Source organism: Numenius arquata, chromosome 11, assembly GCF_964106895.1.
Source record: "Numenius arquata chromosome 11, bNumArq3.hap1.1, whole genome shotgun sequence".
NCBI lineage: Eukaryota > Metazoa > Chordata > Aves > Charadriiformes > Scolopacidae > Numenius > Numenius arquata.
The window spans coordinates 36,409,072-36,427,616 of NC_133586.1; the positions used below are offsets into that span (position 1 = coordinate 36,409,072).

The 18,545-nt window shown below is 40.9% G+C and overlaps 1 protein-coding gene across 14 annotated transcripts in view; it reads left to right on the forward strand.

The window, feature by feature from the left end:
- EBF1 (EBF transcription factor 1) overlaps positions 1 to 18,545 on the forward strand; it is a 280,609-nt gene that overhangs the window by 161,960 nt on the left and 100,104 nt on the right. For all 14 annotated transcript variants that reach the window (XM_074156299.1, XM_074156295.1, XM_074156296.1 and 11 more), the window contains one exon: positions 14,076 to 14,157. In XM_074156299.1, the coding sequence (XP_074012400.1) occupies positions 14,076 to 14,157 (82 nt within the window). The remainder of the gene's footprint in view (positions 1 to 14,075; positions 14,158 to 18,545) is intronic.

Here is an 18,545-nt window from a genome sequence, read left to right on the forward strand (position 1 = left end):
CCAGGCCAGCACATCATTTGTTAACAGCGACAAAGCCGCACTCATAAACGCCGACATGTTACATTAATTTATAGGCACTGAGTGACTTATTAAATGTGACGTGTGAAATATAACAGGGCCCGGTATGGATGATTAGGTTTTGGGCTTTGAATTGTTGACAAGGCAGGGGTAATGAATTGCGGGACACAAGCTAGTATGTTTCCCCCTCATTAGTCAGTATTAGCTGCATTAATAGTAATAATTGGATATATTCATCATTTAAAATGTTTTAATAAATGTTTGGACAGCACCTGATCTAGGCTGTCAAATATTAGACTGGAAGGTTCGTGATGGGAGAAAAATTATGCCATTCCTTCTGCAGAGATTTATACAGCCTAAGGGGTGCCATTTGCCAATGTCCTTTAAGAAGTAATGGGTGGAGATAGTTTGGAAAAAGACAGTGCAACAAGAGCAAAACCGGCCTCTCTCACATTTCAGGAAGACATTTCCATGTTATTCTAGGGAATTGTTGGTCCTGAGGTCAGGTCTCCAAGACAGGGTCTGAACTGGTTATTTCTGGTCAGGTGCCAACCCCAAATTAGAACTTTACAAAAGGTGTGTGTGTTTCCATCAAAATTTGTGTTTCAGTCTTCTACAACTGTAGACTGAATGTTGCCCAGAGCTCAGGAACTTTCCAATTTGGGGTTTTGGCTTGGAGTCATCAGTACTTTGAACTGTTAACATATTTAAAATTCCAGAAAATTTTCTGCCTGAACATCTTAAAAGCATGCTACTCTATGGGATGAAGGCAAGACATTTCTGTGGGTGTTCTGCCAGCTCCACTTTCATTCTTGGTTTCCATATCTCAAATGCATTATTGCTTGCAATTCAATACAAAGATTCCTCCCATTAAAGAAAAAAACCAAACATTTAAAAGATTCTTTTCATTATTTTGTGATCTTTAGAAGTGGAATTTAAAAAGTAACCCAAAACTGTTACCGGGGAATGCAGGCTGTATTAATCTCTTGCTTTAAAAGAGACGTGTGGGTGAACACTAGAATGTGCCTTCGAAGTGATTGGGTGGAGATCAAGAAGACCATGTCCAGTTGCAAAAAAATTGTATCAGTTCAAAACTTGTGACACGTCACTTGGCTCTAACCCATTGTGTAATGAAACCCATTTTTTAAAAGCAACCTTCAGAATCTACAAAAGCAAAAGCACATGGAGTTATTGGCACTGCATCACTAGACTGACAATTTTTATTTTAAAAGAAGAGGCCTCTAAGGAAAAGCCTCGCTACTGTGGGAAGCAGTGTTTGGTGACTCAGTAGGAGGTATGCTTCCCTTTTAGATGCTACTGAAGAGGTGTCACACTAGGGATTACTGCGTTGCTGGAGGTGCTATCTTTTAGGAGAGACACAAAGTCAAGTGTCTGGCCACCTGTAGTCATAACAAGTCCCAAGACACTTACTGCAAGGATGAAAGTTTTCTCCTCAGTGTCCTTCTAGTTCCAGCTAGCTGCTTGTACTGAGCATCAGGAATCTTTTAGCTGAAGAGATCTTCGTGCTTTCCGAAATTCAGTGAGCAAACCTGCCTCTTTATATCCACGGTCTTACTCTGTGCAAAAAGTTGGTGGAGGACTCAGAAGGTGCCAAGGCTAAATCTGGCTGTAGATAGGTAACACTGCAGCTCCAGGATGGCAGAAAAGCTTCATTGCAGGGGCAGGAATGACGTAATAATTTTGCACTTGTCATAGTTATTCTGCATGCTGGAAGAAAACTTTAAGGGTAGAAACTTTGTCATTCATTTGTAATCAGAATAAAATAGAGTATTTCAGTTGGAAGGGACCTACAACAATCATCTAGTCCAACTGCCTGACCACTTCAGGGCTGACCAAAAGTTAAAACATGTTATTAAGGGTGTTGTCTAAATGCCTCTTATACACTGACAGGCTTGGGGCATCGACCACCGCTCTGGGAAGTCTGTTCCACTGTTTGACCACCCTCTCAGTAAAGAAATGCTTCCTAATGTCCAGTCTATAGTTCATACTTCCGAACTTGGAGTAATGTTATTTCATTTAATAGACACCAAAGTCACATACAGCTTGTTTAAATAATGTACATTTAACTGTATTTTCCTCCTCATTTTAAATCAAGCCCTGAGTATTATTTTGTCAGGATTGACTGTTAGGTGGTGGTTATTGTTGACAAGTTGACGTGAGAGTATTTCAGCATATTGTCTAACACGTCTGCTGCTAAGTTTGTCATTGGAACTGCACGGTGTTTCTTCAAACTCCCTCTTAGTTTTTATTTGGAGATTAAGCATGGATTTAAAACTTGGTATTCTATGCTCAGCAAAAGAGGTTCATCAAGCCTTTGGGCATATGGCTGTGTTTTTATTTCCTGTATTAGCTAACTCTGGGCCTGGAGTCCCAACTCACCAGAGACAATAAAAATTCATGTTTTCTCTAGGTTTATATTAATATCTCCGAGATCAAACCCTGATAGGGTTCACATTGTTTAGCCAATAATCTTAAAGGATTTTAGCCTTTTCATTAGTGATATGTATGTATTATAGAAAGGATAACATGTTTCAGCATTTAAGTTAATTATTATGGAATTAGGTCTTTAGTGGAACTTTGTCAGAGCTACAGAATTGAGTGAAAAAATAATGTTCAGCATTCAGTACTCATGTAGAGTTCTTGATGATTTTAAGCTACTGTCTAGTTAGATTTTGGGTGAGATTTGTAAGCTATGTTTACATTAGTGAAAAACTGTTTGGTTTTTTTTTCCAGGGAGGTGCTAGAGGGGGCCAGCTGTAAGTTTTTGCTGATCCCCTTGATTCTTTGCCAGTTGCAATTGTTCTCCAAAGAACAATAGAACATAAAATAGAGTTAAAGAGTAAAAGTTTAAGTTGCAAGCACTTCCTAGTCCATTGAATTAATTGCGACTTTCATTGGTATGATGTAGGTGAACAAGAACTTCAACCTTTCTGCCCTGACTGTCTGGCAAGGTTACTTAACTGCTCATTGTAAACCTTTTTTCCATCACTGATGCTGTCCTTGCTGCTCTACAGTGATACGGGAAAACAGTAATTATGCAGTTCTTATATAGGACTTTGAACTCATGCTCTCTGTTTTGTGGATGTGAATTCTATTGATCACAGGTATCATCCCTACTTTCTCAGGGAAAACGCATCTCAGTGACACAGCCAGACACCCAGAAATACAGGGGAGATCACAACTCTTGACTATGTTTTAACACACAGGGAAGATGTCTGTAGCTGCTAACAGAGGTCACCTTCTTTCCACAGATAATGCACATTGTTCCCTGCTCCCTTGTGTAGAGTATCTAACGCTGCGCCTCTGTCCTTACAATGTCTTTGGTCTGGTGAACGCTATGCTAAATATGCTGTTTCTCATAATTCCAACCAATGAAGTACACAGTGGCATGAGCTTAATATATTTTATTACAGCAAACTCATGTCCTTACCTCGCTCTAGTTATAACTTGTCACCAGCATCCTGATCTTAATTCTGCTCTAGTTTTGGGACATTTGGTTTTGTCCTCCAGCTTGGGTACCCTCACTAGATGGTTGGCTTCAAGGGCAGAAGCCTATAAAAATATTCTTTTTACCTGGACCACCTTTCCGGATGGATGCAAAAGATAACTTGGTAGCTACAAGCTCTAATGCCTTTTACACATCTCTCTGACACAGAAGAGGACATTGGCAAAAGTATTTTTGCTACATGTTCAAGGGCCATTGCATTAAGAGAAACTCTGGAGTACTTAATCCAAAATTTGTGATATAAGCAGATATGATTTGATTTGACATGTCTTCTGTAGAGGTCATTATTTGTAAGATTAATTAAGCTCTTTCAATGTCACATTAAAGGTAGTGCACACATGCAATATTTATTGATGACATCTCCCAGCATTACATATAGCATGAATCTCTTCACCATCACATCAAAAACTCTCTTTGCCCCTTTCTCTTTCAGTCTTCCTCTTCTATGGTGAATTACAATTAATTTTACAGCGTTTGGGATGCTTACCCATACACACACAAAAAATTCTGCAGCATTTTATACTTAGAGCCAGTTCAGCATCCCCTTCATACACCCCTGGAATATGTTCTCTTGTTGAACCACCTCATGCACAGCTCAAAGTGCCTCCGCCTTTCCACGAAACAGCTCTTTGCTTCCTTCCAGCACTCAAAATAGCAACTATACTCCGGATCCTGTCCTCACTGCCAGAGCTCCCCGCGCAAAGGAAGCAAGGGCTTTATTCTGTTAAATATAATGAAACAATGGGAACTCCTGGATGGAATGTCCAGCTTGTGGGCAGGAGCTAAGGGCAGCACTTGACTTTCTTCCACAGACTTTTTCTGCTTGATGTTTTCTTGTATAAATACAAATATACGTTTGCGTATATTATATTATCTTCTAGGCAGCTAAATCTAGAGTCACCCTTACTAGTTTCTTTAAAAGACTACTTTTAATTGTTGGGTTTATGGGTTGTTTTTTTTTTTTTTTTTGGTTGGGTTTTTTTCCCCAAAAGAACTGAGGAAGGTTGTAAAATCACATCTCCCAGCAGAATGTCTGTCAGATTGTCTTTTGTCACTGACTCTGACCAAGTTTCCAGTTTAGCTTTGTTTTTAAGTTATTAAAAGTTAGCTTTTAATAACTTAATAACTGTAAATTATTCGGGTTTTTTTCTCCTCCACATAAGGTCCTTCATTGCTGCTACTTTACTTGAAGCAAACACTTCATTTGCTTTTTGAAGCATAAGTTGTCTTAGGAGGGGACACAGTCAATCTTTCACCATATTGACGCTTTCCAAATATTTCTCTGTAATTACCCGGATGGGGTTGGGTGAGGTAAGATCCACTCATCCTCATAACGGGACTGTGTGAACAGGAGATTTACAGTCGAGTTCCTAAGTTGGCCATCGCTGTTGCAGTTCTGCTAAGGATTTAGTGATGCAAAAGCTGAGACTGGGGTGTCATCCCAGCAGTAAATCCCACATCCTGCAATGTCTGTCTTGCTGGCGACGATCCCGAGGCAGCAGAGCAACTGCAGCCGAGAGCCCCTGAGCTTGCACAGTCACCATCACATGGGAACGCTTCAGCACGGGTGCTAAGTTTCTGTTACGTTTCTCTGGGGCTGGAAACTCCTTGGATTGTACATTTTTAGTGATTTTGAGAAATGAACAAACTCGATAATCACTTTCTTAATTTCTTATGCGCTTCTGATTCATTATGGGCATATACTACATTTTATTGTAAATAAGAGATCTACCAGCATCTTTCTTTGCCATTTCTCTCTCTGTAGGCTAGCAGTCCTGCACATAACTCTGGTCAAAAATCATTTTCCTGTCAGTCTGAGCAGACCCCTTGGCTTTTTTTAACATTAAACATCTTCCACTTAAAAAGAAAAAATAATTTAATAAAATATCCTGAGAACAAAATGGAGCAGGTACTGAGCCAGGTCTCAAGAGGGAACACCACTGTAACATAATGTCTACATCTAGCCTAACCATTCAAGAATACATCTGTTTAGATGGGTTTTGAGTCCTCTGCCTCTTATTTGTTGCAGAAACTTTTCTCAGTGCTTTAGAAGCTCAGACTCTGGCCAGAAGGTACACTGCACACACATCCTTTTAAATAGCCTGACCCTCTGGGTTTCACATAGTGGGATGATAGCACTGGTGCATCAATGTTATTTAGGGATATTATTGGCATCAGGTTATTTGAGGAATCATTAATTATTGTATGTGCAAGCAGATTGCACACAATTTTACATGCAGGGGATTTACACGTGCCTGATCCGGGGAAAGGTGGGAAACTTGTTTCCCACACATGAAATATTTAGCATGTGAATCTTTATAACTTTCTCAGTAAGCTGATGAAAGAAATATGTCATCAGCACCCTCAACTCAAGGTGAGAAGTTTTAGGGTCCCATGCCAACTGTGAGAAAAACAGCTTCAGATGACTGGATTAACACTGCTCTCTGACATACTATGACTTCGATGCCGCTGATGCTTTTTGGTGACCATGCTAAAGTTACAGTAGTTTACCTTGAGGTAGCAGGCAACCCAATACCGTATCATGTTACAATAACAGTAATGCTGTTATCTGTCATCGCTTACACTGAACAGAGGTTCTTTTAGCAAAAGTATGACTCTGGGAGGGCTGCTAATTCAATGGCATTGTGTGAACTATGACAGACCACAGAGCTGGTTTGTGTTTTTTTTTTCCAGTGGCTGAAGTCTAGCATCTTCAGTAAAAATTAAAAATGGTTAACCCGCTTTTATATCTAGTATTTGAGGAGTGAAAGAGGAGTGAAATGGGGAAGGAGTGAAGGGAAAAGGAAACTGAAACAAATTGATTGAATATTTGTTCTTTTATTAATAAGGATAAATTCTGTTGATTATGTGACTGTACTCCCTTGACAATAAAGCACTCTAATGCTGGAAAGTCTCTCAGAATTTAGCTAAAACAGCTAAAGCCCATCAGCTCGTAAAGAATAGTCTATGGTTTGAAGCATGCAAAGAAAAGCAGAGCTTGGGAGGCTTCTGTGCTCTGTAAGGTAACAACTGGAGCTGTCGTGGGGCATGGGTGCTCTTGCACTCCCTTGCTTATCGCTCAGTGCTGGCCGTGTCAATATAATGTAAAGGATGTGTGTATGTTCAGTTATCTTGCATCTAGCTGTCAAAAACCAAATACACTGCGTGTACTCTGTACACAGGTGGCATAAACTCCTTCCAACTTTTTTTTTTTTTTTGTGATAGGTAGTTGCAGTTCAAATTTAATAAAAATTTTAGGTAATGGAGCTGGGCACAAGTAAGGAGATATAAGAAAATTCAGATTTTCACTACTTTAAGAAAAAAAAATATTAAAAAGTCAAACCTGGGGGCAAAATTAAATTACAGAAATCTGAGCACTCCAGCCTGCCTCTGGACTATTTTTAATTCTGCTTTGTGATGTTGTTTTTTGGTGGTGTTCTCTCTTTCTTTTCTTATTAAAAGTCTGGGAGAAGAAACCAAAACAGTCTCTCTGGGATTTTAACTCACTCATGGGAGAAAATGCCGAATAAGCTTTCCCAAACTACTCTAAATTTCTCTGATGCATTATAACTCAGTATCAGAGAGCTAGAGAAGTCCAGAAGATGCAAGATGAAAAATTGATATGCTGTGCTTCACTGTGCAGAACACACAGACCTGAGGAAAAGTGACTGGGAACACTTGGTGAAGTAAGCAATGAGTAATTTAAGGCTGTTTTGGGCAGTCCTACTTTCTGATTTGGTGATTATGTGGGTGCCTCCTCAGCTATTTGCTGTGCTGAGCTGAATATTTACTGTATTGATAACAGCAAACCCTGGCAATGCCAGCTCCAGGAGTCAGAGCAAGTTCACAAAAATAATGTAGGCTATTCTGTTTCTATTATTATGGCATTGCCTGAAGAATCTCAGTCAATAGACTTTTGACTGCTTGAGGCTTATTCTCTGTGTAGTTTTGCCTTTCTTGGACCTTCTCTGCAGTTCAGGAGGAAGATATATATTTTCTAGTAAAATAAGAAATTTTCCAGGCTATTGGTTTTGGCTTTTTTGCTTTGTCTTGTTTTGTTTTTGTTTTTAACCCAGTGAATTGTTTAGCATCCCATAAATGCAAAATATTTTTTTTGGGGGGGTTTGATTCTGCTTCCATTTTAAATCAGTGATAATACTGAATCCAGGGAGAGCAGGTTTAGAAAATTTTTTTTCTTAATTTGGATATTTGACAACTCAAGAAGGTTATGTTTAGAAGAGAGTTAGATGGCTGTATCTGGTGTTTAATTTCTCTTCTGCAGAATACATTTCCTGTTGTAAAAATGCCACAAAAGGTAGCTACTGCTGTTTATTGACTAAGTAGCCAAGTAAAATCCAGCTGTGAACATGTGGGTAATAGGAGGTTTTCCCCATGCCTATATTTGATTTCCATGCACAGCCTCATGCTGGTAAATATCAGTGCAAGTCTCAATTTTTCTTTTGTGAATAGAGTACTTGACATGACCAGTTAGTTGTATGTGAAGAGGTCTGTGAGGGGAAAAAAAATCAAGCCAAAACAAAAAATAAAACATTGCAACAAGAGGCTTGTTAGTAAATGGGAATCTACATACCTTAAATGCCAAGGAATTTTTTCCCATCCTTTTGCTGCAGTTTTTACTAGAGCTGTGCTGAGCGCACATTTTCTGTAGTGTAGGAAATTTCATTATTTTGACAATTTTTCTCTGGCAAAATGGAATAAAAAAGTACTCCAAGTAAAGTTTAAAAATGTTGGGAAATTCAAGAAACTATTGTTCAAGAAAAAAAAAAAAGTTTTATTTTAGCTTAGTTTTTAGGAAGTTGGGAATTTTCCAATGTAAAATAGCAGTCTTGATTAGAAGAGTCATCTTGAAAGGGAAAAAAATTAACTTTGTCATTCTGAAATTTCTAAAGGGACATTTCTACATTTTGATTATTTACTTTTCCAAATAAAATTGCATTAAACAATGCATTTTCTCTATATTTTTATTTTAGTGGCAAATAACTAGATCTTGTTACCAGTAGGTGCAGTAGAAGTTACTGATTGAGAAAGAGAGAAGTGTGTGAGGAGTGCCCGGAAAACCCTGAAGAAGCAAATGAAAGGGCTGAAGCGCATGCACTGTTTGCCTGTTGGTGACCTGTGGACTCACCCCTGTATTGGCTTCGGTACTTCTTGATATGCCAAGTTTTCACCAGAAATAACATACCCATCAGATATTGCTTGAGACAACTGTATTTGTAGCATCACATCCCCAGCATCCTCTTTTGCTGGGAGGACAACCAAAGAAAGGAGATAGGCTGGCGGCAGAGCTGGTTCTGTGAGGTACTCAAGTATGTGAATAATACCTTTGTCTCCATCAGTACTGCTTCAGTATTTAAATTTATGCACATATTTAGTACTCGGCTGAATTGGTATGTCATACAGAATGGGTGTGCAATCCTTTTATCTGATGGACGGTTGCTAATTATTGCACTGGCCCATGTATTTTGGTTTTACTAATTTTGCAAACCCACATACACTTACTGCTGCGTTTCAACCAGGAGGCTAAAGTTGTCCTCTTCTATCAAATGCTTTTATGCTTCAGAAAAGGTGCTTTTTGTCTATTTTGTTTGCCCTAGCCAGGTTTAAATTGTATAACCGGCACTCACTTTCTGGATAGCCACTGGTCTGGCTGACCTTGGCAGCACGACAGCTGTCGTATTTTCACATGGATGAACTGTTCTGGAACAACTTCTCCAATGTATTGGGAACAAACAAGCTTTTCTTCAGCATCAGGAATGCAGCAGGTCTTCTTTCCAACTATTTTTTTCTCCTTCCACAGACATATTTATTGTGGCAATGGCAAGAAAATCCTACTGCTAAGCCTTCATGTTTGAGTTCCTTTAAATTTCCTTCAGGGGAGTGAGAGAAAAGCCAACCTAGATCATGTCAGAGCTTGCTTTCTTTAATTTACTTCTTAGTTTATTTTTAATAAACATGGATATTAATTTGTAGTGGCAAGAAAAATTGGAGGGCAAAATCCTTTTACATCTTTATTGCTAGTATTTCCATTTCTGCTGTATTTATTTAATTTAAATCACTGTGGTAGTTAGCACTGACAAAGAGCGGGATGCTGCTGGGGAGGGTATTGCACAAAGCCAAAGGGTTTGCTGTGCGATGGATGAGGTGGCCAGCGATGAATGGCAGGGAATATTTTATAAAAGTGGAGTGACCTCCATCTGGTAGCCTGCTTGCTATAGATCCTTCAGCTGAACAAGAGGAACCAGTGGATGGAAGGAGCAGGAACGAGGAGGGAGTTGGTGTCAGGACTCAGCAGTAACAACGTGGGAAGGCAGCGGGAGCAACCAGGGAGCTCAGACTGGGCTGGTGTAAGAGTCCCTCACTAGCAGAAAGGGGAAGGTAATGGCAAAAGCATTTTCGGGAATGCAGCAGTTAGAAAAAAACGCTTCAGCTCCAAAAAGGAATTTTCTATCGCGCTATGAGAGAGGAGAGAACACCCCCGAAAGAGCCAATAACCCATTTGTTAGAGCTTCTACCTGGCAGACAGAAGTTCAAGTTAATTTTGGGTCTGATTCAGACTGGTGGTTTGTACTTAACTGATGGTTATATTTCTACATCGCTCCTTGCACTTAGAGATTTGTAGTAGTACAGTGCCATGGCATGGACTGACTGCTCATCAGCTTCACTCCTGGAACAGTTTTTGCAGCCTACGCTGAGCTGCGTCTTATCATCCCTAAGTTTAATCTAAAATTAACTGGGTTTCCCCCAAACTTTAGTCCCATACCTTCCAACCATATCTCTGTCAGATAGGAGGTGAAGCATGGAGTTCTTTGCTTTAATAGCAATGTAAGTCTGTAAATCCAGGTGCTTTTTAAAAGCTTGCATATTTCTGGACCTGAGCTGATGTGCATGGAGCTGGCTTGTGTTTCTCTGCTCCACAGGCACCAGTGCTCTTCACACCAGGGATATTAGTAGGCAGGAAGGGAGTAAGAAAATTTACTTTGTTTGATTCATGAAAAAAAAACCTTCAATGGTAGCAATAAGCTTAATTGATGACTGAGTCTTGTGCAGCAGAAGAGCTGGTTTTCAGCAGTCACATAAGTTTGGAGAGAGAGTTAAAGTTGAAGATTTTATTGACACTCCTGTGTTTTGCAGATTTTTTTCATCTTGGGAATGAATTTCAGACCCCAGTGGTTAGTATTAATGCTATATATCCTCCGTGGTTAGTATTAATGCTATACAGCCCTGCCAAACGGGGAGAAAGTTAGAGCTGAAAAAAAATAACCTACTGTGAAGAAGTTAGATGCAAACAAACAGGGATGGATGTTTAAGCTTACAAAGAGCTCAGCTCTGTTGGCACTTCTCCTGGACCAGTCCTGTCAATCTAAATCTGAAATATTTGCAGAGTGAAGTGTTGCTAATGAGGAAGGCTGGCAGGACCGGGCTGAAGGTGAAGAAGGCACCTGAACAGGCGGCTTAAAGCAAGAATGGAGAGACTGGGCTGAACCCCGTGAATCAAACCACTCCACTCTACCCTTGTCCTGATCTGTTCCCATCCGCTTTTCTGCCAAAGCAGGGGGAGACCATCAGCCGGCACACACCGTGCCAGGGCGGGAGCTGCTCGGCTCTTGCCTAGACAAGCGTGGGATGCTTTTGTGTAGCTGGGGGGACTCCGGCTCTGGTGTGTTCCAAAACAAAGTGCAGCCTATAGTTTGTTTTGTCTTTCAGTGGAATAAAAACAGGAAGCTTGGCAGAATGTGTTCTGTAAACTGGTGACTTTTTACTTAAAATGCAGTGAGCGAACTTGGTTGTGTAAGGTTGGTGTCTTGAAAGTTCCTCTGAAAATACTGTTAGGTTTTTAAGTTAATTTTTTTTTCTGGAGTTGATTTAATTCAAAGGAAGTTTTGTTTGCTTGCTTGCCTGAGGTTTTTTGGTAGGTTTAAATAGATGAGCTTCATTTCTTCTGCAGTTTCTTTTGGTGAAACTTCTGTAGAATTTGGGGGAGATAGCACAGTGCAAACGGGGTTAGACTTTGAAACTTTGGGTTAGAGCCTGCAGACCCCAAAAGCCAACTCTTGTATTTCATAGTGATTTTCCAGGCCTATGAGCTGACTTGAGCTCAGACTTTGTAAGGGACGGGAAGGCCTAGTGTTTCTCTGGAGAGCTTCACGAGGAGCTTTCCATCTCTTTTGGGGCCTTTGAGTCAACCTGCAAACCCCCATTGCCCAGCACTCATGTGTGCTGTGCAAAGCCAGGCTGGCAAGAAGCTTCCCATGTTTGCGTGGCTGATGCTGTCTTTCAGCACAGATATTTTTCACTATTGCATGTCCCAGCTCCGCTCCGGGCCGAGGCGTTGCTCCAGGGCCACAGCAGACCGGGTGGGCAGCTGCTGGGCTCGGTGCTTGGTGAAGCCGCCAAAAATCCCCCGGCAAACCCGGGGCAGCGCCGGCTTCTCCCCAAAGAGTAAGTGGCTCGGAGAGGCTTTGCCACATAAGGGCCTGTTCGAGGCTGTAGGCACCAGCTGACAGGGATGTCTTTGCCTCCCAACAGATGGCCAGGCTTTTTATTTCAGCAAGCAATCTCACACGGAGGGGTGGTCTCTGGATCCTGCCAGCATTTCGCATGACAGGGCCAGCTTAGGGCAAGAGGGATCTGATGTCCGTGCCCTTCATAGCTCATGAGTTAAATGACGAGCTGTTGACAGGAAAGCCATCATCTGAAGTGTAAGATCCTGAACTCTCCTCGCTTTTCGTTTTTCTTTGGCGGAATTAATGCCCTATTTGCTTGTCTCTCAAAATCCATTCTGGCACGAGTACAAATCCTCGCCTGGTGGCAAGCAGTTGTCTGGATTCGAGATGCCAAGATTTGTGCTGACAGCTCCTTCTACACAATCTGAGTCAGGCTGTCACAGCTGGCCATTAGAGGCTTAAAAAGACACACACACGTACAACAAATAGCACCAACTTTCCATTATTGAATATCAGAACCTGCTTGATGAGAAAACATAATGGCTTACACCGCTTTTTATTTTAGCGTAAACAAACACAGTGTCTCCAAACCCCTGTTCAATGTGGTGGCTGTTTATTTTATGTTGATTGCTTGCTCTTATTTAGGAGCACAGGTCTAGAAGGGGCTTCCTGGGGCAGGAGATCCAGTCCTTGATAATCCCAAGCATCACTTCTTATAATCCTCCTCATTACCTTACTTTTCTTTAATGAAAACAGTCCTTTGTAGTTTCGATTTGTCCTTGCAGCCATTTGCCTAGTATGATTGTCTTGGCATGGAGGAACAAGCACCAAAACTTGCCTTGTTGAGGGGCGGCATCAGAACTAGAGTCAGGTAAAGAACGCTGCTCATCAAACAGGGTTTTTCTGTTTACCCTGCAGTTTTGCCTTTCTTGGTGGCAGCGAGTGCAAATTCTGCTGACCTAGCGTTCAGTTTGGGTGCTAAAAGATGGATGCTTGCAAAAGTTAAGTTTCTGATTTAAAGCAAGACAGGATCAAACAGTTCCCCGCCCCACTTTCTGCATATGGAGACAGGTCAGATTAGCTTCTGCTTAGTCAACTGATGGTTATTGCAAGTGTAATGCTGCTCTGGCTGGTTGCGCTAGGTTCTAAACTTGCTGTAGGATTAAATTTTGCATGGCTGAGCTTTAGTAGACCTTAGTCTGTAGTTTATTTTGGACAAAAGATTGATAAACTTTGGCTCTCGGGGAGGAAGGCTGGAATCTGAGACCCACTATTATTCATTGACTTGTCTTTATGAGTTTACAGTCCACTGATGCATAACACTGAAGGAAATATTTTCGGTGAAATGTTTGCTTTTTTCTTTGGCTTTGTAAAATGCAATGTCTTTTCTTAGAGATATATGTCAGGGACGTATAGCTACTTCAGTGAACTGTGTATGGTCAGGAAATAGACTGCACTGAAAATATTTCAATTTTCTGTGAAGTCAGTCTTTTAATCAAGACTTCCCCCCTTCTCCTCTCAGGATTTTTGTCTCCCACTAACCGCTATTTGAGCATTAATTTTATGCACAAATTGGGTTTAATTGTGGAAGGGAGATTTCAACCGTATGGAACATTTTCAGTATTTTTGTATTAAATCAAAATTTGCACACGACAGCAAACTTGTAAAACAAAACCCCATTTATACATAAGAGAATTTTCTTGGCTGGCATTTTTCTGTCCCCTTTTTGCTGTGCTGAAATACGTGTCTCTTACTTCCTCGCTGCTATGGATGGCACAAGCTGGCCATTAAGCCTGGTAGAGGGACTGACTCTGCAAACTTTAATGGCACTGACACAAGAGATCTATTAATTTAATGCTTAAATGTTTAGGACATTGTTACATGTTTTGCTTGATTGGGGCCCATGCAAGCTCCACTCTCTCTTTGGATGGTCAGTGGGATGATTTGTGGGACGAGTTGGGAATACAAATGGAAATAAGGCTTTGTTGGACCAAATGTATGGATGTTACTTAGTACTACTACACACTGTTTATAAGACATTAATGTCCGTTTCTCTTTCTCCACAGGTTCTTCTTGAAATTTTTCCTCAAATGTAACCAAAATTGCCTAAAAAATGCAGGAAACCCTCGAGACATGCGTCGATTCCAGGTCAGTCGGACACGCTTCCTCCTTTAAAAATCAGCAGCTGTTAGGGACAGAAGTACTTTGACCCAAACTAACCTAGTAATTCAGTGGAAGATGCTAAAAACATAAGGTCACAGAATATTGCCTGAGGACTTCTTGTCACAGCAGAATTGGCAGGAAGCAGTTGGGTTTTCTTGCTCTGGACAAGAGAACTCTTGAAGATAATGTCACCTCCACGGGAAGTGAAAGCATGAAAAGGAAAAATCAAAATGACCTTACTTTTGTATTAGGTTATGGGGCTGCCCCGCTCTAAGATATTCCCTTCTGGCTGGGGAACTATTTGCCTTCATGTAAACACTAAGTGAGCACCATATTTATTGGAAGGGGCAGAGGAGGGTGTAAGAGCAATTAATAAAATCAGGGTCATGACTACACTTCAGCAGTTATTCTTCAGCAGTGTTAAAGACTCATAAACTTGCATCAATGGAATGCAGGTTCATCCCTGTAGCCAGCATTTGGAAAAAACTGTCATTGGGTGTATCTTTCTTGGGATGTTTTAGGCTGGTATGTCCCTGCTGTTGCAGCATGTGGCAGTGGGGCTTGGGAACTGTAGTATCAGCACATCTTCAGATGGCCAAGGTCATTTTTTTAAGCTATACTTACGTCCACAACTACTTTTGCGATTAAGTCCAGCACTGTCCCTTCGGAAGGTGGGCACTGTCCAGCACTGTCCCTTCGGAAGCCAGCACTTGCCTTCCCCAGTGCTGGCAGCAGAGTCCCAGGGAGAAAACACGATAGAGTTTGTCAGTGGGGGTTTGCCTCAGGGTTCTGAGGAAGAAACAGGAGATTTGTCCCATAGACTGCATGGGTCTCTGGAAGAAGACAACTCCAAAAGGTGGTTGCTTTCTGCTATAGCTCAGGACGTCATTTGCTTCTTTTCCAGCATTGTCGTACCTAAGTAAAAGTGCTAAATGCTATGTAAATGGCAATATTATTTATATGTAGCACATATGTCTTTTGTTGAAGTGCTTAATTGCAACAGTGCTGGAAGGCAGAAGGGTGTTATTTGCCCCTCCAAGCATAGAAGTGCAGAATTGAGGAGATGTGGCCACAGGGATTAAATTAATCAGTATAAGAGCTAGGATTAGCATGGCAGAGCCCTCGGCTTCTCACCCCACACGCCTCTCTCCATCACGTTTCTCCTGTGATTCAAGAGGGCATTATCACTGAAGGAGAAAGTGGAAAAAGGACTCTCACCAGCACAGGGATTTAGGCCAAGCAGTCACCCCTGGGGCCTGTCAGAGCTTGCTTCACAACATGTACACTCTGCTGGATTTGTGCTCGTCCAGGCTCGAGGCTGATTTTCATATGGTAATGCCTTTGCGTGTTCTCTCAGAACAGCAATCAGGAGCCTGTGTCGGCGAGTAGGTAGGACATAGGAAAGGTTGTTGATCTCTTGACTTGTAAAGACATTCTGTCATACAAACCCGGCTTCACAGCAGTTGAGCTTTCCGTGTGTAAACAGAGACTGCTTAATTACACAGGTCATGTCAATTAGTGTGACCTTAGCATTTTCAAGAAATTAATCACTTTCAGCGGAGTGAACCACTTATACTATAATACTGGGTGGTATTGAAGCTTGCAGCATTCTGTTAAGTGCCCAGGCTTATTGTTTTACGGTAGCTGCTTTTCTTTCTTTTTTCTTTTTTTCTTTTTTTTTTTTTAAATTTTGAACTTCTTGCTCTTTTAGCAATAGACTTAAAATAAAACAGCCGGACTCTACAGATTCCAGGCATAAAGGCACAATTTATAATTTATTGGGGTGAAAAGGACCAAGCATACACGTAGTATCTCAATGGTAGGATGGTCCTAGATGTTTGAGACAATGTTGTACAGGAACCAAGTGAAATCTGGGCCCCTGTGAAGTCAGTGGACGGTTTGCTATCAGCTGTCTTTGAAATATTGCCAGTGACTTACAAGGTTTCTAGTAGTTATGTCAAAGTTCTGGTTAAAAAACCATGAGAGTAAAGTATTTCCAGATATTTTTTAAATGGTAGCATACACTTTTCACAAAAAATAAAAATAAAAATATGAACACTTTCCCTTCCTTTGCTTCATTCCCCTATCTGTGCTGGACTGTTAAACCGCCCAGAGCTTTCTCCATCTTTTGGCTGTCGTCTCTCATTCATCAGCCCCCCAAAGTTGCTAGAAGTTGTTAGAAGGCAGATTATGGTTTTGATGGGACCAACAGTGAAGGGCCAGAGACACAAGTCTTGCACTATCTAAGAACAGGGCTTGCAGAAAATTTCCTTTCTTAGTAGGTTTGGTGGGGTTTTTTTCCTGCAGCAGGGAATTGTCTGATTATTGTATGGTATAAGAGAGGTTAAGAAAGTACAGGGAAGAGGCAGAGTGTGTGTTGATTTGGGTGACCTATGTGAAACCTCTTTCAGACTCACATATAGAAACAAATTAGGAAGTTTCATCCTGAACATTGCACGCAAATGTAATAACGTTAACAAGACTAACATAAAAGCAGTTGCGAGCCTGGAAGGAAATACATTTCTCTGCATGTCTGAGGTGTCCAGGCATGTGACAACTGAAGCGGTGTCAAGTGCCAGCCAAAGTGTGTGCTGGAGCAGTGCTGGCCCTGGCTGTGTTAGCTGTGTCTCTATTAGCAGAAGGAGACAGCCAGAGAGGAGAAGTCCAGTACTATGCAGGGACTCAGAACAGTTAAGTGTTCAACTGTGCTACAGCCTCCCTGCTTGTCCTTAAGAAGATATTTAATCTCTTTGTGTTTCATCAGCCCAAACGCACAAAACATCTGGTGATACCACGTATTGTCACCTTTGTCCAACCTTGCCTTTTTATTCCAGAAACCCCATGGAGCAGATGCTCAGTCTGGTTTTGCATTCTTCATCACAAGTCGTCAGTCTTGGTGGGATGGGCTGTAGTGCCCCAATTAGTGGTGGTGATAGTAATAATAATAATGATAATAATAATAATAATTAGATGGCACCATCAGTGAACTCTGCTCAGATTTTCTTTTTCAGCACTAAAAACTCATTCATACAAACTAAACAGTTTAGTATGTTATTGTAATTAATGAAACCCAGGTGCTCTAGTTATCTTGTTGTTCTTGTTTTAGCACAACTGCTTGCAAACTGACACATGTCAAGTTTTAATTTAGAGGAAACTTTTCATACTGAGTCACTGCATAAAACCCCAAACATTCGTTTATTATGAAAACCTTGAAAGTCACTTAGAAATTGCCATGCTGTTTGATTCTGTTACCACAACCTCTTCCTCAGCCTAGGCTGCTAGTTTGCCTCCATGGGACGCTGCCACTCATGTTTGAATTGAAGCCACTTGTGTCTTTTTGCAAATTTGCATAAGAGACAGAAATGATGCTTCATGAATCCCAGATAATGGAATTTGGACATGCAAGGCTCCATCCCCAGAGAAGGGAAAGGCAAAAAAAAAAAAAATAAAAGGCTGAAAAATAGCAGTGAGAGCTGTAGCCCAATTCAACAAGGTAATTAAGCACCCGGCCTGTCCTCAAGCACGTGAGCAAAATTACTGAATGTATTGTACTTATGTGCTTTAAGTTAGGCACCTTTTTAAGTGTCTTGTTAAATGGAGAGTGATTTTTAGTTACTAGAATAAAGAAGTCAACGCATTGTAGAAAGAGGTCACCAAGTGGTGATGAAAATAAAGACATTGCCGTTTGTGCATTTCTGCATAGCTTTCAAAGAGCAGCAAACACAGGAGCTACAGGTTTAACACTAATGACATACTTCAAACCTGGAAATCGTCTTAATCAGATTTTCTCTGCCTGTGCCACTGGATGTTGGGGACATCGCAAAAATGTCAGATCCCTCACCATACATCAGAGAAAATGAAAAGCACAAGGAACATGCTATGTCTTAATCAGTTAGCAAAGCTTAATGGGCTGTGGTTAAAAATGAGGAGTCATGCAATGCTTAATTTTGATATATTAGGTGAGGTACTATAACAAATAAACAGGCCGAGTGCTAAACGTGGATAAATAGCTTGATCTCCAGGCTCCTGGTCTCTGAATATTTTTATTTTTTTTTTAAGCTAAGCTCCAAAGTATTCACAAAATGAACTATTTAATGGCAGGCAGAATAATTCACAGAGCCATGATACGTTAATGCAGTTGATAGTGCCAACTTCATTGAAGAAAGTTGTAAACAGATGTGTTTCTTTCATACCTCTGTCTCCCCTGGTGTTGATACAGGATTTAAATTCAAAATCTATGAAGGGCTAAAGCTAAAGCTCAAAATCATTTTCCGTGTTTGCCTGTCCCAAATTAAAACTGTGTTTTGTTGACAAAATTTGGAAAGGTTTGAGATTTGGCAGGCCTGGTTGTCCCTGTGCTTACATTAATGTGT